Below are 19,503 nucleotides of genomic sequence, written 5' to 3' on the forward strand. Positions count from 1 at the left end.
CCGGTCGACTCACTCCCTTAGTCCCACCCTCCACCACAGCCCATGCCACGATCCTCCAATGCCACCGCAACGCATACAGAGGGTGAAATATAGCCAGAGCTCTTCCGATGTGCCTCCCGCATCGGCTCATCCCTCTCTCCAAATAAGAGGCCGGCTCCAAATCGGAAGATCGCGATTGGGTCAGCAGATCGCGGCTTCCTTCGAAAAAGGAGCCGGGGCAGAATGCTTAAAATCCAATTATTTCCGAGCATTTCCAAGGGCACAACACACTGTTCCTTTTTTGCCCCGAGCCGAGACTGCTATCGATAAAGAGACCGGGCCGACTCGAACGCTTCGGAGAGGGCGGCGGCAAAATATTTAAACCACCCAGTCGTTTTTGTGGGACGTAGGAACTCGTATGCGAAAGCACCGAGATGTGGCGAGCGCCGACAAATGCTCACTTAAGACCAGCTGTCGGTCGGAGTCGGCCCGGCGAAAGACGCTTAATTTCACACACGGGACGTTTGGGTCACGGTTTTCATTTCTACGAGTCGAAGATAAGCGAGTTAATACTAAGCGAACGTCGTTTCTCCGGAAAAACGATGCCCGGACCGTAAAAGCACGCTCCGATAATTAAAGGAGTGCAAAGGAAAGATAAGATAAACACGTAAAGGTATCCAACCTTACAGTGGTAGTGATAATGACTGATAAAAGGTAATAATAAATTTTACACTCGCTTCGGTAAGAGACGAATAAATTCACAGCTTCACCGTAGTTGTGCCCAAAAATAAAACAGCGAGTATGATGTTGCGAAGATGACATTTGAAAGAAAAAATAGAATAGAAAAATATTTTGAGACGTTCTTAATTAATAAGAAGGGCAACCATAAAACTAGTGATTCATTTTTATAGGACAAATACCGTAAGAATAAACACAGATGCAGATGGGCAAAAACGGTAGAGGACGATAACTTGTTTTATTAATTAGTAAATCATTGTAATACGTTAGAAGAAAAAAGGAAATTTAGAATAGAAGATGACGAGTAAAAGATATGATCCTTAAGGAGAGGTGATGTACGATGAAAATCTAGACAAATAATAGAAAGCTTTTCGTATAGCATAGTGTGTGGCGTCAAAAATTTAAGGATTCAATTTGTAGAAATGATAGAGATGAAAAGAATTCCCTCCGCGAGCCTTGCTGGTTTTTTTCGACCGTGGCTTCGAGAAATGATGCGAGATTCAAGGTGACGTCATTATCTGTCAAAGTCATGATGGGTAAAATTAAAAAAAAGAGCGTAGGATAGAGGGTCAGGTTTATTTTTACAACCTAATGGGGTCACATTTTCCTGATGCAGAAACGTAGACTGTGCACATGAAGGCTGTGAATAGACTCCAGGAGCTTTTGAGAAATGGAAAAGAAAAGATTGGTTTAGGAGGGAGAGAGTCTTCGAATGACAGAGAGGGAACGTTTAGGACATGGGTTTCCAAACTTTTCAATTTAAGGGGCACATTATACCGGGTGTTACTAAATGAATATCGGGGTTTTAACGTTTTATAACATTTATTACACTTAACTTACAGCTATAAATAATACATCAAATGAAAGAGCTACTCAAACAGTTTTCTATGATAGCCTACAAATGTTCAATGTGTGCTCTATTCGTCATCCCTGGGAGAACACCAAGGTCAAAAAGACGTCTTCTAGGCGTCTTATAGGTCATGATATGGTCAATGGTTTTACTTTGGTTTTGAAAATAAAAAAAATTACCAGCAAAAATGATGAGCAAAAGTTTTTTAAATAGTTCGCTTTGCAGTTCTAGGACATTCTGGAATCCATTTTCATTACGATTACTCGTTAATTCAAAATGTATTTACTTCATCATTAACGTGGTCTATGCTTGGTTTTGAAATGGTCTAGAAAACGTCGAATAAGACGTCTTCAAAAGAGGTGGACGTCAAAAAACGTCATTTAAATGGTTAGAAAATCCTCTCGATCTCATATTAATAATAGATATTCCCAATAAATTTTCCCTTTGCGGGAGAGTTGCCAGCTTATATCAGGGTCTCGATCCTACTTTTTTCAAAATCATATATTGTTGACCACTGCCGCTATACGGCACACATCAAGACGAAATCAGAGTTCCTCCAAAACGTCTATCGAGTAATTGTTGCAACAGCTGCTTCAATCACGTTTCATTAATTCAAAAAGGCCGGCTTGCAGTGGAGACACGGATTTTATTATCACCTGCAGAATCACAACCGCACTTAGTATGGAACACACGTTGCACAATAACTACAGATTCCATATTTGCAAACTGTAAAACAAATAAACCTTACTGTTCATTAGTCGCCATCTTCGCTACTAGCGCTTTCTAACGGATGGCGGCAGAAAAAGTGAGTACACATGCACATTGTTGCCAACAAACAAAACTGTTTGAGTTGCGATCTTTTATTTCATATATCATTTTTAGCAGTAAGTTTAGTGTAACAAACATTATAAAGCGTGAAAACCCCGATATTCATTTAAAAACACCCGGTATATTTCACACATTTATGCGGGCCGATGGAATAAAAAATAAATAAAAACAAATCAATGCCAGTGATTTAAATTCCTCAAAAATTAGAGCATAAGCATGGAAAAATAAATATAATATCTTGATGGAAAAAATCCAGGCAAACTAAAGAGTTTGCCTTGATTGCCTTTAGTTCTTCTTGCCTTCAGTTTTATGCAACCAGCTTAGTGTGACTAATGAAACTGTCGTTTTGACTTCAGAATTTCATTAAAATCAGGTTCCATATTAGATGATCCAATTGCAGGAATTGATTCCAAATGATCAACAGATAAATTTGCTCGATAGTTAGATTTCGCATGACTGAATAATTCCCCTGGTTTGAATTATTCAGCGACGCCAACCGTACGGTAATTATTTTTTCATGGCCAACACACAGGGATTTATTTGGCGGGCCGGATGTGGCCCCCGGGTCATAGTTTGGAGACCCCTCGTTTAGGAAAATATAAGGAGGAGAGAATAGAGGTTTGAATGAATACGGAGATGCAAGGGAATTCATAAGGTTTAAGGGGAAGGAAGAAAAAAGGATGGATGCACAAGTGCGATAATTCTATTCATAAAAGCTACCTACCATGAAATCGATGGATAAAAAGATGAAAGGAGAAAATCCATTTTCATGATGCGCCTTAATAATTTAAATAATATCACACGCAATATACTTATTTCTCGGCATGCAACTAGACAAGCGTAGCTATAATAGGAACGCTAACTAGGAAATGAAAGCTCATTTCAATTTGCTCTCTACACTAACTTAACACTACAAGAGTATCTTTAGGAAAAATGGCTAAAAAAATGGCCAGTTTCCCTTTTACTTTTTCCCTTGTGCAACAAATAGCTGAACCACTCCGCATTTTCCAGTTTGTACCCATTTACTTGACCATCAAAATGACTGTGGTTCATAATGCTTTTTTAAAAAATTTGGATCATCTTTTCATTGATGCTCATGCCATATATCTCGCGTCGTTTACCTAACGCATCAACCAGTACCTGCAACCCTGTCGGCGACTGACTAATCAACGTATGATCAACCCCGAAACTAACGCAATGGGGAACTTGCATGAATTTTTTTTATTTCATAGGCGGACAGAAAATAATTTTCTGAATACAACAAAGAAAACCGCATGTAAATCTGAGTTTTCCTTCGCGAGATATTTAATGATAAATATAACGAATTTTAAAGCGCGGGAAAAACTCCCTCACCCCCCAAGCCACTGCCGACGAAGCCTCGATGACGTCAAAGGTGCCTAAACATCACGCGAAGCTATTGTTGTGATTGTTTGTAATAGTTGCCAGCAGTTGTGAGAGCTTCGTTTGTTAGACGTGTTGATTATTTTATATTTAAAGATAAATATCCGACGATAGAGGCTTGGAAGCCCTCGTATTATGCATTATTTATAATATTAATATCTGAGTAAGGGCATAAAATATAAAACTGGAGCAGGTAAACCAAAAATTTGATAATACCTAAATAACATCGTTGTAGGAGTCTGAGCCACGGCCATTGGAAGGGGGATACGTTAATTGTAAGTTGATGTTATCGACGGCATATCATTCATTTAAGTATGTAATTAGAACGATTTTGATGTTTACTAATGTCCGCTTAGCTTTTATATACAATAACTTCATCAGTTTATTCGTAGGTACCGGAGAATTCGTCGTTTAGGACTGTCTGTGCTTGTATTATGGGGTGAATTCCAGTCAATGCAACTTTTGCTCGCTGATTGGAGACATCTAGGAACATTTTTGTGCCAAAATAGTGTTATTTTCAACGTGACATCTCCCGTTAAGCTACTGCTAATAATCACAGTGCCAGTGGTTGTAATGCACAAAGTTTGACAAGGTTGAAAAATATCGGCCAAGAGTTATCAGTGTTCCATCGTGATTGAATTGTAAAAAGTGCTATTACGCTATCGATAAATGTCTAACAGTAGTGTAAAAATTGTCAGTGCCGTACTAATCTCCGTTGTTCACCGTAGATATGACATTTCACGATCACGCTATTGAAATAAAAACTGTGAGTGAAGTTTGTTATTCCATTATTTCAACGAATAGTAGTGAGAAATGTCACCTGTGTCACTTGTGTGGGCTAATTTAAGGGTTTAAATCAGTGAATAAATAGTTGTATTCATCATAACGAGTTCTGTTATTGTAAGTTGTACGTGATGAATATAAGAATGTGATAGTGACATTCAGTTTTTGATAAGAGTATTTGCCTATTTCCCACTATATTTTTATGGTATATGCTAGTATATTGTTTATGGATTTACCTTTAATATTGAAATAGGTTGTAGCTTGCGTGTGTGTTGGCAGCGGAACCGATTCGCGATCTCACATGTGGATTGTGTGCAGACTGTTTTGCAGTGAATTCGTACGGTAGGACGGATAGGACTACCTTCTCCGTTAATCCGGCGTTGCCAAATTCAACAGCACAGCTTACTCTAATGTCAACAGCACAGCTTACGATCGTTATCCTCCAGTATTACAAGTTTCTTTTACAACTCGATTTGCCGCCGACGTATAGCAATAATTTGTCTTAACAAATTTCATGAGGGTCGTGGCATCAATTTTTGGTGTCCTAAAAAAAGGCTGGTGTCGTAACACCCCATGCCACACGCCTTTTAGGCGGCTTGCGGGGTATTATGTAGACGTAGATGAATTTCAGGTGTACTAATTGAACGAGTGGCAACGTTATCATCCATTTTTCTGATAACCAAAACACACGAATTGAAACGCTTGTACTTCATCATCCCGATGCCGCATTATTAATATCCCAAGTAATAATCTAGGCACAATAGCAATAGGAAAACTTGCCCAAGAATAACAGAACAAAATAAAGTGACGATGAGCGGCTAAATACTCCCTCAAAACAAATTTTACACCATCCGCTCAGCGTATTTCCCTACTCCCTACGGTTGTTTAGGCACCTATGACGTCACGCCTGGCCTCGGCAACGCTCGGGTGTCTTCGCGCAGTGGTCGGCTCAGATAAATTTTTCTCGATTTTAAATGCAATTTTTTTATTTCTTTTGATGTTGAATGGAGAAACTGAAGGTATTTTTGCGAGCTAATGTATCCATTTGACTTATTCAAAATAGTTTTTAGAGCAATCTACGACCCATGCAAGTTCCTCATTAACCGTCACCAAGAAAAGTAATGCCGAACCAAATTACCTTTTCAGCCGAAATAATACACGTCTGTTCTAAATTACTCGATCAATCTCACTCTATCGCGTAGCTTCCTAATCTCTAGAAAGGACAATAGACAATAGTCACTTTAGAGCTGAACTCTACACAAACCAATATGGTCGCTAACAAGGTGGCTCTGGAAACAGCAAGGTCATAAAAGACTCCCAATAATGTTTCCATTTTTCTCTCCGGTCGCCAAACAAAATTCAACGACGGTCTGCTGTCACCCGAGATAAATGGGTTTCCCGTGGATTGCACCACACCCTGCAACAACGCATTCTCAGTGAGGGCAGCAGCGAAATAAATGCAAGATGCCGAGCGAGGTGGTTAGAAAGCCAAGGGTGGGTTTTCAATAAATAAAAGCGGAAAGGAAAGGTCGAGGACGGTGGACACGAAACATTTTCTCCGGACCGGAGGAAATTCGAAAATAAAAATTGAAGTACTCCGGGCGGCGATGTCTTCAATTAACCTCGCGCCACACCCAAACTGAAAACGGGACCACTCCCCTTCGCGAAGAATCTTTACCGAGCACAAAACAAGAGGGATCAAGGAGGAGGTTGAAATAAATTGAGGTGCTATCATGGATTTCCTTGCGTGTCCCCAAGTCCTCCATTACGATTTGACAATTTCTGGACTCAGTCCGACGCTGAATTTTCGGCCTCGATCCGAAACTTCCCATTCAAACGAGGAAAATTTACCGTGGCGATCATTACGCCGCCAATCATGACCGTACCCAGCGAGGGAATGGGGAGGGGGAGCAGCTACCCCCACCATTCCCTCTCGGAAGCAAAAAATATGCAGGGTGGAGAAAAAATTATCACCAAATATTAACCCAGTATAGCTGATGCCAGTAGGAAACAAAACTACTGATCATCAACTGGGATATGAAAAAACTCCAATGGCCGTAACAGGGGGCCTCGTCACAGGTATAATCAAAACACTGTGTTGGTATGCTGGAACGGAAAATTCTAAGCAGTGACCAACCCCAGCCTCTCTACCGGAAACCCTTCACAAACATTCGTTCAACTACGAAGGAACCTTCGCGAAGGTTTTGGGGAGGCCTCGCTAAGGTTGCTTCCGTTGAGTAAACTCACACCCAATCACTCACTTAAGTCCGAAGGAACCTTCGCGAGGGTTTTGAAGCATTCGCCAGGAAAGAATCAATTCATATTTTTAAAAGATTTTCTTGAAAATTTTGGTTTCATTCGTCTTTTCCGTTCCACAATCTTAATGGCCTTGACTGGCCCTCTTTGATCCTCCAAGCTATGATCGTAACTAAGCCCTTGCCGTCAATACTGCAATTAAAAACGTCTATCTTACCGATTTACACTAAATGTGTGAGCCGGCAAACTCCTTTAGTGTGGCGCCGACGAGACGTTGACTTTCAGAAATGAAATCGCGCGGCTTCTAGAAATTACTCAGTCCAAGGATGAATACTAAATATTTAACCTTAGTTTTGCATAAAATAATCCTTGGAACTCGGTTCATAAACGCGAGATACAAAGTTTGCGCTGTAGAGACGACACCTTCGACGGCAACAGAAAAAAATTACACCCGGACGTTGCAGTCACCGAATTTTTAGAGTCTACGCATACCTACTTATAGTGTTACTTCTCCATAGACCAACAACTCTAAGTACGCCGCCAATTTTAACACTGCAGGCGCCAGTCTAGGGGTTTGATGATTCTTTAAAAAAAAAAACAATTTAATCTTCCCACTGATGTGTGATTCCTTCCTATCTTCTGAAACCGAACAGACCTTAATAAACATATGGAGAGAAGTGCACGAAGAGGTTGAGGGAAGTTAGGAGATTGCTACTATGAGATGGACGATTAGGAATTAGCTACTTCAAAAGCAGCGCCTTCTCCCTCGTTTACACATTGCCTTAAGCTAATATCTTGGTCGACTGCACAGAGGATGAAAATTTCTCTCGTCTTACGTATTTACTTAATACTTTCTCAAGCACCCACATTCCTCGCCCACTCAAATCCCATTCAAGCCACCTTTTTCCTGCCTTCTCACAAGTGCATTTTCAATCTCGCGGGATAGAACAGAGAAAAGGGGAGGATGGGTTAGCCTACTGGATTCTAAGTGTTTTACACACTCCCCCTCTCTCACCATTTCGCATTTTCAATTTCACTACCTTCCTCTCCCAATTTTCTCGCCCGATCCTCACTCTCGGCTCGTTTAATAAGCGATTCCTCCCCAACCACAGGCTGTTCTTCGTTCGGGAAATTACTCCCGGGAGAGAAAACCTTATTCCCCTCCCCCCTCCTCTTACCCTCTTCCCCCAAATGAGTAATGACTTTCGTTTGTTTATGCCGCCATAACTTCAAACCCCCCCTCCCGAAAAGAAGAGATTCTTTCCCGGCAGCACACATCTCCCCACTCCCACCCCACCCTCCACTCAATGTCCGAAGGGCCACCCCTTCCATTCCCCACCCCTCTCCTCAGCCAAAAACCTCTCTCCGCTGTGTCGTTCGTGAATGAGCGGTTCAAAATGAACGTTTCATGATCATGGACCGAAACAGTGGCGCAACTATGGGGGATGATGAGGAGGATCCCCTCCAAAGCCTCAAGAGATATTTTAAAATATATTAAAAAACTTTTGCCTGATTTTGACATTTAATAACTGTATCTGCTTAGATAAAGATCATTAATTAATATCATGGCAGAGAGACGAATCACAGAGTAGCAAATTTTATAGTATAATAATGTTTTCCTGATGTGATGATTTCCCGTGGAATTACAAGTGAAATCCAAATGCTAAGCGCCAAAAAGATGCTAAATATATTTCTAGACTTGTCATGTTTCAAAAATATTCCCGAACCCCCCTGAGTTGACTGGGTCCCCTCAGGTCCCGCCGTCCCCCCAAAGCATATTTCTAGTTACGCCATTGGACCGTAACTATTTACGTGATGCGATCAAGTTCTCTGAGGTCCGTCATCAAACTAAACCACATGGTGGAAGCCCGGAAAATATGACGACACCAACTGTTCAAACGAATTTAAGTGCTTTCAATTTGAATTGTCCCTTCCGAATTACGAATTCGAGATGGTAGCGTAAATAATGTTTGTTTTTAAGTAAGATCTAATGCTTTCCCGGCGAATATAGTAAGAAGTACAGTATTCGGGCATCTAGCCGGGTTACCTCTCACCATTCGGCCGATGCTTCGGAACACGAGTCGCCATCTATCATATAGGCTGATATCTTTTACGGTGTTGGGCACGATATGGTGGAAGTTCTTAATATTATTAAAATAAGACATTGCAATATTTCCACTGAGTTTTATTATTACACAACGCGCTCCGTCGTTAAAAACTTGATAATGTTGTTTGTAACGACGAAATGCGTTGTGTAACAATAAAACTCAGTGGAAATATTGCAGTGTCTCATTTAAATAATAAAGGCTGATATTGGAACGCGACTTCAGTTCCCGAGTAGCCTCTTCACAATGCTTTTTTAATCAACAATTAGCCATCGAATGCGTATGAACTAACTTAAAATGGAATTATACAATGTTAAGACCTCAAAAATTCAGAGCATCAACTCAATAGAACCGAATCGTCGGAGTGAACCGACATTTCCGCCTCTTCTGACCGCTGTACAACCAGAAGGTGGAAGAGCTCACATGAACGACCGGGCGATATCATATCTAATGCGCGCTGCCCACCTCATTGCTTCCCCCACTTCCTTGGTCGTCTGCACCCCCCCCCCCCTCTCTCTCACCCCCACCCCATTCTACCCATCCCTCCTCCTTCCTTCATATCCCTCCTTCAATGGGCCGCCAACCGAATAATGATGTGGACCCTCGTTTGTCGACTTTAAATTTTAACAAACCGAGCTGTCACTGACCATTTGAGATATAAATAAGAAACTAAATAAACTCTCTACCTCGACTGGAGCCCCCGCGGACTCGCCCGCCACCTCATCTCTCTCTCACGAGAAAGAAAAAAATGAATAACGAAATAAATAAAAACTTCCTTCTCTCTTTCGCTCCCCCCTTACGAGCTTTCATTGTTCCAGTTGAGTCACGAGTCTTTTTTACTTCCCTTTTTTTACTAGCCGACCGACCGCCGCGAAGACGAGAACCAATTTCAATAAATTTCGGATACCTCCAGTTGAAATCTCCCCCAGAAGTCACTCACGAGCGGAGAAAAATCGACCAGGAAAGACCTTGGAAGGGAAGGTGGTGATTATTTTGCAAATTAGCACGATTTTCACACAACCGCAAAATAAACAAGGCTCGCTTTTTGATGTGTAAACTGAAAAAGACGGAACGCCCACAGAAGAAAAAAAATAATAAAATGACTACCTCATAGTAAACCCCGAGTCTTTAAAACGTCGTAAATAATTTCTCGGAGATTGGTGCCAAAACTACGTTAAAAAACGTTTCGGTCGTTTCCCGCTAGATGGCTCTGGAGGAGGATACCGCATAGGCGGAGATACTTGACGAGGTGGCTGAAGCACCACCTCAGAATAAATATAAACATGAGCCTATAAGGTGGTTTCGCAATAATCCAGAGGCCGTTTCACTTGGCGCACGTAATTGCACAATCTGACGCATGTACGGGGGCGCATTCAAATTGCGTCGTGTAATGCGGCGAAACGCTAGAACGCATGTGATAATGCATGGATGCAAGATGGCAAAACAGTCTGTTCTTATTTCTTTCAAGAATTCGTGCAATTGCACGCCAGATTGAGAAAGAACTGCACTTCTAGCCTGCGCAATTACATGCCCCGGGTAAAACGGCCTTCATTTTAAGGACAGCAATGAAACTTAACCATTAGGAAAAATAAAAAGGATCTGAATCAAACTGCCATTAGTTCAGTACTGCCATAAGTTCCATTAAAAACATGATATCTCTTCATAGGGGAGCTTTGCAGCCTAGTGGGTAGAGTGCTAAGCCGCAGGGGCGCAACTAGGAATTAAGACTAGGAGGGGTTTTAGGCGCAACTAGACCTGGAGTGTGTGGTATACCTGCCAGGGTAGGCGGGAGGTGTGGGGGCCCTCCCCCTGAAATTATTGAAGGTAAATGGTTCATATAATAGTGAGTTTTATGGCTTTCTAAGGGGTATTTTATTAATCCAAACACACTTCTATCAGCATATTAATCAAATGTAGTAAAATGGATTAAACCTAAAAGTTTCTCTGAGCTCTGGGGGGTTTATCCCCCAAAACCCCCCACTCACTGTGCCACTGCTAGGCTGAATATGGAAGGGCCCCAGGTAAAATCACGGGTGAAGTCTTTGGACACCCCCAACCAAAATCCTTGAAGTTCAATGTGGCCCTAGGAAAGGAACCAGCCCCTTTACCATGAATATATCCAGCCTGGGGAGAGCTCTACCCTCACCTATCCAAACCAGCCTTCACGTTGAACGAAAGTGAGTGAGGGACCTCTACTTCTTTTTAGACATTAAATTTAACAGAAATAAAAGTTTCAATCGAAATAAACAACATTTAGTCACGCTAATGTCACAAAAAATGCCACAAAACTAATTTCAACCCATCAATATGTTATCATCTGAATCAGCACATTAGGGATCAGGTAATCTGGGATTTTGCCATTTTAAAAATGGCTGCAAAAGCTAAAAACCACTCATTTAAATTTACTCTGAAGACACTGCTCACTCATTTCCACTGCACTGAGCAATTGAGGAAGCACACGCAGAAAGGTGAGCACTGAGAAAGGGACTGGGTGCAGCATATTGTCACAGCAAAAAAATGAAAGGCTTCCAAAGCCCATAATACTCATGCATAATCTATTACACTAGGAGATGGCGCAAGTCATATTTTCTTCTCTACCTTCTACAATGGCTAAAACAATAAAATAGCATGTAGAGATGAATTATTAGGCATACGGAGCATAAATAATTAATGGTGGTTTAATGAAAGGCATTCAGCCAGTAACAATACATTCTAAAGGGCATTTTACTAGTCACTCCAGCCTGTTCCCCTTCCCAAATTGAACTTCTGCCTAGATTACATTCCTTTCATTTGGTCTTTAGGTCCTATGTCTTCCCTTTCCCTATAACATGGTTTTCTGCAACCCCTCCATGCTAAGCACGAGCTCTACCCAGACTGCCTTCTCCAAATATCTAAGTTTGCTCCACTCCTTTCCACGTCTAGCGCTTTGTGTTCCATTTCCTTCCCACTGATTTCACCTCCTCTATTCTCCTCCAAGCCTACATCTCTATTGCCAACAATATTTTCTCACCCTTCTCCCTCAGAATCCATGTGTTCACAACATTAAAAAATTCTTGAAAATAATAACTTATGATTTTCAAACAAATAGTACATCTGATGATACATTTCATTCAAAACAAAGTTATCAGCGAGGGAGAACATTTGCACACACCTTAAATGTGTATTGGCCAATGAAGCAACAGAAGAAGGAATGCTTGGATTCTAATTCGAAGGAAATACCAACACCACGAATTCTGCGGACAAATGTGATGAAATAAACACTGTAGACACCCTGAACATATTCTTCTAGTCTCTCAAAAATATAAAAATTCTATTTCTCAATGCATGAATGGTTAGTTGCAGTTTTAAATTTCAAAATATTTTTCAATATTTAATATATGAAAATATTTTGTACAATACATGGGCATAATAATAATAATAATAATATCGTTTATTTTCATAGGCACTGGGGCCCATGAGAAAATATAAGTACAGCTTTCTACGTTTCACATTGAGATAGATAAATAGAAGAAAAAAGTAAATAAATAAATATACATAAACAGTCAAATGTGAACAGTGCATATCGCCTAGTGCATGAAAAAAAACAATACAATATTTTCGACAAAAAAATAAATAAATAATCCTACCAAATCGATGAGTCATCAAATCAAATTGCAACAAATGGCCTATTGCAATAGAACCGATTGATTAAACATCCACTCGAATCATAATAGTTCAGAATGACCAATTTCTGTGTAAATGCATGGAAAATCCAAGCGGTGTATGATGAGTTAATCCTTTCACTGCAGTTCAATCTCCGAAAACCTTCTCCTCACATGCGGCGAAATGGTTAAAATGCATTTTGTGTGGCCATGGAGCAAGTACTTCCAGCAATCAAGTACATCTTTGAACCGTGTTTCTGGGATGAAAAATAACGATTTCGTTAACTTTGCTAAATTGGCCATTTTCCGGTGGTCTGCAGCTACGTTTTTAACAAAGTAAACAAAATGGTTATTTTTCATCGCAGAAACATGGTTTAAAGATGTACGTGATTGGCAGGAGTGCGATGCAAATAATCATGTTTTGATGATCGCATTGATTGACAGATTTTCAAAATGCAGTCAGAGCGGTCACTTTTGGGTCGGGAGGCGTCAAAGAGAGGGACCAGCAAGAGTGAGCTCGTCAAGGAAAGGGTCCCGGATTAGCGACCCTTCCGAGTGCTTTGGCGAAAGTGCTGAGCGCATGGCAAGGAGGAAGAGAGAGTATGTTCGTAGCAGCCTACCGTGTGAACGTACCAGGTACGTTCACAACAGTGAAAGGGTTAATCAAATACATTGTAAACACGAGCATAAGGTGTACAGAGACTGGAGAAGAATACCCTTTTGAAGATGACAGCCAGCTGAAGGAACTCACAAAATATTTCTGAGTAAATTTTACACCAGGTGATAACCCCTACTAACCAATACAGCCTAAACTAAAGCCTTATCATAGGGATCATTATCCCTCTGACAATTTCCATGAGATGTCACTTTCTACTAGCATGAAAAGATTATGAAAACATAAATAATCCTACCTGTTAGATGGCTTCCAGTGAACTCGAAGTCGTCGTCCTGGTCCCAGTGCTTGAGAGATAGGTTGCTCAGGGGAGTGGCGTTGGCAAATTCCAAATTGGCAAAGTGCCAATCCAAGATCTGCCTGTCCCTCGATGACAAGTACACATCACTGTACGGAAAACAATAATTTGGTACATATAGATTCCCAAAGAAAGTAAGCTGGAGCACAAATATTTGACCATCATACTAACTTGGTGATAAAACTGAAGTTTAGTATGGATAGGTAAGGGTAAAGACCACCCCAACTAAGGTATACATATACGTATTTCACACAGATAATCAGGGGCCAATGCCTTAGTCACAAGCTCCACACAACAAGGACAGGTTTTAGGAAGGCCCAAAGGCTTCACTTGGAATCTGGCACAAATCCAAGGGGGAAGCTTTAGGGCTTCAGCCCTCCATCCTGCTATATGCTGTTTCCCTTGCGGCGATTACCAATGATACTTCCGCTGAGTAGACCACAAGCCCAGGGGTAACTATCCTCTGGCATTCTTTTTTTCCAATGTATGTAGTTACATTCTATAATTTATACAAGCAATAATGGATGGTAGTACCTGACTAAATTAAATTTATGGTTTTCTGATGCATACACGATATAAAACTGAATTAATAAAGCATACGGTATGCCTTGCAATGCATCAGCAATGTTTATAATTTATTCTGGCAGGTGTATTTTTTTTACTACTGTACCCTAAACAAACAACAAAGCTTTGGACCACAAATAATAATATTTTATTACAGCTTTGGCGAGGGAAAATATTTAGTAAAATGTTTTCAATAAAATGCACTCGAATAATGAAATTATTACAGTAGAACCTCACTTATGAAACTTTCAGCGGAAAACCAAAAAAAGTCTCATAAGTGAGGAAGTTTCATATGTGAGGTTTTTTGGTATTTAGCATGAAATCCTTTCCTATAGGGGCTGGTTTGTCTCCAGGAGGGCAAGTCGGTAACTTGGGGCGCCTCGTTTGGGAGAGAGAGTTGTCGCCCAAAATTGTCTCCCGACCCTAGTCCGTAACTCGGTAGAGAGAACTGTTTCTCCCGTTCGGATGGGAGAAAACTCGCTCCGATGTGTAGTATGAAAAATTTCTAAGGCGAATCTGATATTGGAGCTTGATTTATCGAAAAATTAACCGTGAGCAATTTTAAAATGTTTTTAATTTTATGTCAAACTCATCCATGCAAATATTTTCTAAATTGAATGCATAATAATCTTATTATGACTTACTAAAGTCGGGACTACTTTTTTGACCGCGCGCAGTGATTCCTCGCTTGCAAGCGGCTGCAAGGCTAAATCCAAGTGCCGATAAATATTGCTTGTCACCATGTAAATTCTTCATTTCGTATCAATTACAACCTCACCAAAGTTGAAAATTAAGAGTATATTTCTAAAGTGAAAACAGCTTTTGCTCGCTGCTTGCAGATTTGTGCAAACATCTTTTGTGCCAAAATTGTGTTAATGTCAATGTGACAACTCCCGTAAATCTTCTGCTGATAATCACAGTGCCAGTGGTTGCAATGTACAAAAATATCGGCTAAGAGTTGTAATTATCAGTGCTCCATCGTGATTGAATTGTAAGCAGTGTTATTACCATATCGATAAATGTCTGACAGCAATGTAAACATTGTCAGTGGCGTGTTCACCTCCGTTGTTCATCGTACATTGACATTTCACGATCAAGCTATCAAGATCAAAGCTGTGTGTGAAGTTTCTTTTTCTAGTATATTAACGAATAATAGTGAGAAAAGTCACCTGTGCCTCTTTCGTGGGCTAATTTCTGGCTTTAAATCAGTGAATTAATAGTTGTTTTTATCATAACGAGCTTAGTGATTGTAAGTTGTTCGTGATGAATAAAAGAGTGGAAGTGATTTCCAGTTTTTTTTAATATTTTATTTGCCTATGTCTCACTTTATATTTACGGTGTGTGCTAGTACTTAGTTTGTGGATATTCATTTATTATTGAAGTACATTTATAGCTTCTGTATGTGTTGACAGCGGAACCGATTCGCGATCTCATATGTTGTGTGCACACGGTTTTGCTGAGCAGTCGTATTCGTGAAACCAATGAAATGGTGAAACTCTATTACATTGTCGTGGAATAAGTTCTTTTAACAATAAGGGCATGTCTTGTGTTTCATTATAGCTATCTGTTGCTTTTCATACTAGGTAACTGTTTAGAAGTTATTTTCCATTATTTAAAGTGCTTTTCTTGCGCTCTCTGAATTAGCATTAGCTTTCTAAACCCCGCTACTTACACGAAAAGAATTCAGAGCTACAGATAATTGTTATTTCATAGGATTGCGGTGTTTTTGTCTGCTATTGACGGTGATGGATTTTCAGCAGGAAGAGAATCGGACCATCGAAGGACGGATAGGACAACCTTCTCCGCTAATGCGGCCGGAAATCTTCCTCCCTCGCCTCAAACGGTTTATTAATATCCCGCAACAATTTCTCACAGGTGTTAATTGCCCCACTTCTCTTAAATGCACCTCATATACGAGCAATAATATTCTATGGTTTGAAAGAAAACGCGCCATATTGAGAAAATGCAACAAAACACTGTCGAGATACGCACTTTCTCCATGGGAGAAAGAGATACGTCGGGCTCTTGAGGGGGACGTAACTGAAGCGCCCGTCTGGGGCGCCAAAGGCGCTTGAGGGGGCTTACGGACTTGGGTCGGGAGACTAGTACTCTCCCAGGCGACAAATAGTCTCCTTTCTCCGGCGGGGCGCCCTAGAGACTTGGGGCGGGCGACAACTCTCGCGCAGGCGCTTCACGAATCTCCTTTCTCCCATTTTCGGGAGAGAACAGAGTTACAGACTTGCCCTCCTGGATGCAATTACTCATTTGGAGGCAAGAAATTGAAGCCTAATGATCTTATTTTCTCAAAAGTAACACCCGAGATGATGTGTTACTTTAAGAGAAATATAATTTTACATTCCTGAACAACTTTACCGACGGTTGAACAACTAGCATTTCTGGTACTAAGCTGCAAGGCTATCACACTGGAGAGATTTCGGAATGATGACACTAAATGTTCACAGAGAAGCCAATATTTTTAAAAAGTTGACTGATAAAAAGCGGTTTTCAGGAAATTCATTTTACCACCTATAGGCAAACCCCAGATTGGAGATTGAAGAAATGAAATACCTGAGGAAGTCATCCAAATTAACCCCGTAATTATACCATTTTTCTGAACTGACGGCGGCTGACCTTGAGCGTGCTCGCAACCCACCCACTCTTCTAGCCAATCACAGAAGAGCGACAGGAGAAAGTGTGGAAGAGCCCGCAGTCTCTCTCCGAACTCCGAGCAGTGCACATCGCTCTCCAGCTAGCAGTGTTGCCAAGCCGAATCTTTGGAGATCGCACAGCACTCGTTCTGCCGCCCCCAAAAGTACCGTTATTCCCAAGGATGGCAACGCCGGTCGGCCGGATGGAGGGGAAAAGGGAAGGGGATGGAGGGGTGGAAGGGGCAGCGCTTCTCATTGGCTAGTTTCTATTTTCCACCCAGCCGCCGTCAGTTCGGAAAAATGGTATAGGGAGCAAAATTTCACTAATGCATCACGAAGGCTTCACACCCTATGGACCCGGGTTAATGGCAGAGGCAGAAAGTTTTCAGAGATGGCTCTATCCCTGCTTGAGAGTAATGTGGACGGAACTTCCAGTGCAACACACTGTCCGGCAGATGGGACATTAAGCCCTGGTTAAGCCTATCGTTACAACCTGGCTAATTCCAACACAGGGTTTCTATACTCCCTCTCTTACCTCATGGCGCAAATGACCCCAGCTGTCAGTTTTCTCCCTCTAAATACCATGCTATAGATAATATGGAGCACCTGGCAGTGGCGTAATTATGGTTGGGGGATGAGGGGATGGATTCCACTCCAAAGCCTCAGAGAAATTTAAAAAAAATTTAAACACAAGTCTAGCTTTGATAAACAGCAACTGCATCTACTTAAAGTTATTTTATGTGCCAAAATGATGTAGAACATATTTACAGGCATGCCATTTTTTTAAATTTTACGGGAATCCCCATTGCCTCCGAGGGGTGGGGGGTGAAGCCGCCCCCCCCCCCCCCCCCGGTACTACCGTCACCCCCAAAGCATATTCCTAGTTACGCCACTGGTACCCCGGATATTCTGTGACTAAGTTCACTTTTCCGGTGCTTAGAAAACTTTTAAGTGAGCATTTGAAATAATCGCGCAACTGCTGTCAGTGATGAATGGACAAAAATAGATTAAGAGCCCGGAAAAATCTCCCCTCTTAATAATGTTTACGCACTAAAAAAGAATTTTCCCATGACATTTTAGTAATAATAGATTGAATCTACCGGGTATAGCTTCTCTGCCGGCATTCTTCCGCGAATTCAGCGCCGGGAACTTCGACTCACAAGCCGTGTGACTCATCTTCACGTAATATTTTGCTTCCCCATATCTGAAAACAACACCAGACTGATTTTGTACTTCGATATAATGCTTATAAGTCATTCCTGAGTCGAAAGGAACTGCCTTATCTCTCGCGTTTTGACGTACTAACTCTCGTTCAGTTACAAAATAAACGCTTGCCACCAGGCAGTCAAGGTCAAACTATATTTCATTTAAACCCGCAGATACAAGTTGGGTCAGTTTTGATCTGCGCGCCGCGTAAGCAACTTTCCTCCGGCTCAATTCGTCCCGCGGATGAGGGATTAGCCCGCGGAATGAGTCCACGCATGCTGTTTTCGCCATCGTGTTGAATCACCAACGGCTTACGTCCATACTACAAATTCGATTATCTTTTTTGGATGACCTTGGAAGCCAAAATTTTGATACGCGAGGATTTTTAACGGCTCATTTAGGTGTTATTTCGCTGGGCGACGGGAAGCATAACCTTGGAAAATTCTACACAATCTTCCGTTAGAGATAGATATTCCGGATTAACGATCATCTACTGCAGTTAAAATTAATATCTAATAAACAGCATCGCTCATAATTAAAACTTATTATTCTTCATTGACATATCTATGTAATGAGCGCATACTACCCCCGCTCCTGTGACTAAAATCGGCGCGCCTACCGCAATCTTCTCGTAGATCAGTTCTCTGACAAGTCGTACAAGTGAGGTATTTTATCACATTGGACTGGAAAAATACGTTTCATAACCGAGGTCGTCGTATAGGTGAAGAGTTTCATAACTGAGGTTGGAAATACATGGGTTCATATGGGGTTATTCACCGGACCAAAAAAAATCGGCGTATAAGTGAGGTCATCGTATAACTGAGGGTCGTATAACCGAGGTTCTACTGTATTATACAAATTATTGGGCAAACTTACTGCTACATGATTTCTGTTTAAATTCCAACATTCCAGGCAATCCACGTAACGATGACCAAGAAGAACAAACAAACTTGGGCACACTTTAACCAAAACATATGAGTATTGCGAGGCATGCACAGTCACGGTGGGTATGCAGGTGTTATTTAGCTAAACTATTTGTCCATGCATATTTTCAATTGGCACTAAGCTTACAATTAATTGCATTTTGAGCATTACTTGTTAACCCTACGTCACAGAAACTTTTGAGGTTCAAACCTTTTTTTGTTTTAGTTATTTTTTAGAATATAATATAAGAATTTTTCATGGCAAGTATGAAAAACAATACAAACTATGCACGGTAAAAAATTACAGCAAAACCGACCATAGACTTAGATGGAGGCAACATTAAGTCAGCCTCAACCGAAGAGCCATCATAGCTAGCATCCTCATTGTTGCACGTTTAAATCCCTCAAGTCACAACTTAGGATGGCCAGACTGTAAAAAAGCGATGCTATTTTCCTTGAGGTGATTTTGTGACGTGATATCACAGAAAATATCAATCATTGTACTTGAATTTGAAAAAAATCTTTCTTATTCAGAACAAAATCCTGAATTAACAATGAAATGCCCTCTCGAGGAATAATGCCATAATAACATATGTATGTTAATTTGAGA

The 19,503-nt window shown here is 41.0% G+C and overlaps 1 protein-coding gene across 1 annotated transcript in view; it reads right to left on the bottom strand.

The window, feature by feature from the left end:
* Positions 1–19,503, bottom strand: part of LOC124165642 (lysine-specific histone demethylase 1A-like) — a 100,419-nt gene that overhangs the window by 52,008 nt on the left and 28,908 nt on the right. Inside the window, exon 11 of the mRNA XM_046543116.1 lies at positions 13,493–13,641. Within this exon, the coding sequence (XP_046399072.1) occupies positions 13,493–13,641 (149 nt within the window). The remainder of the gene's footprint in view (positions 1–13,492; positions 13,642–19,503) is intronic.

This window comes from Ischnura elegans, chromosome 9, assembly GCF_921293095.1.
Source record: "Ischnura elegans chromosome 9, ioIscEleg1.1, whole genome shotgun sequence".
NCBI lineage: Eukaryota > Metazoa > Arthropoda > Insecta > Odonata > Coenagrionidae > Ischnura > Ischnura elegans.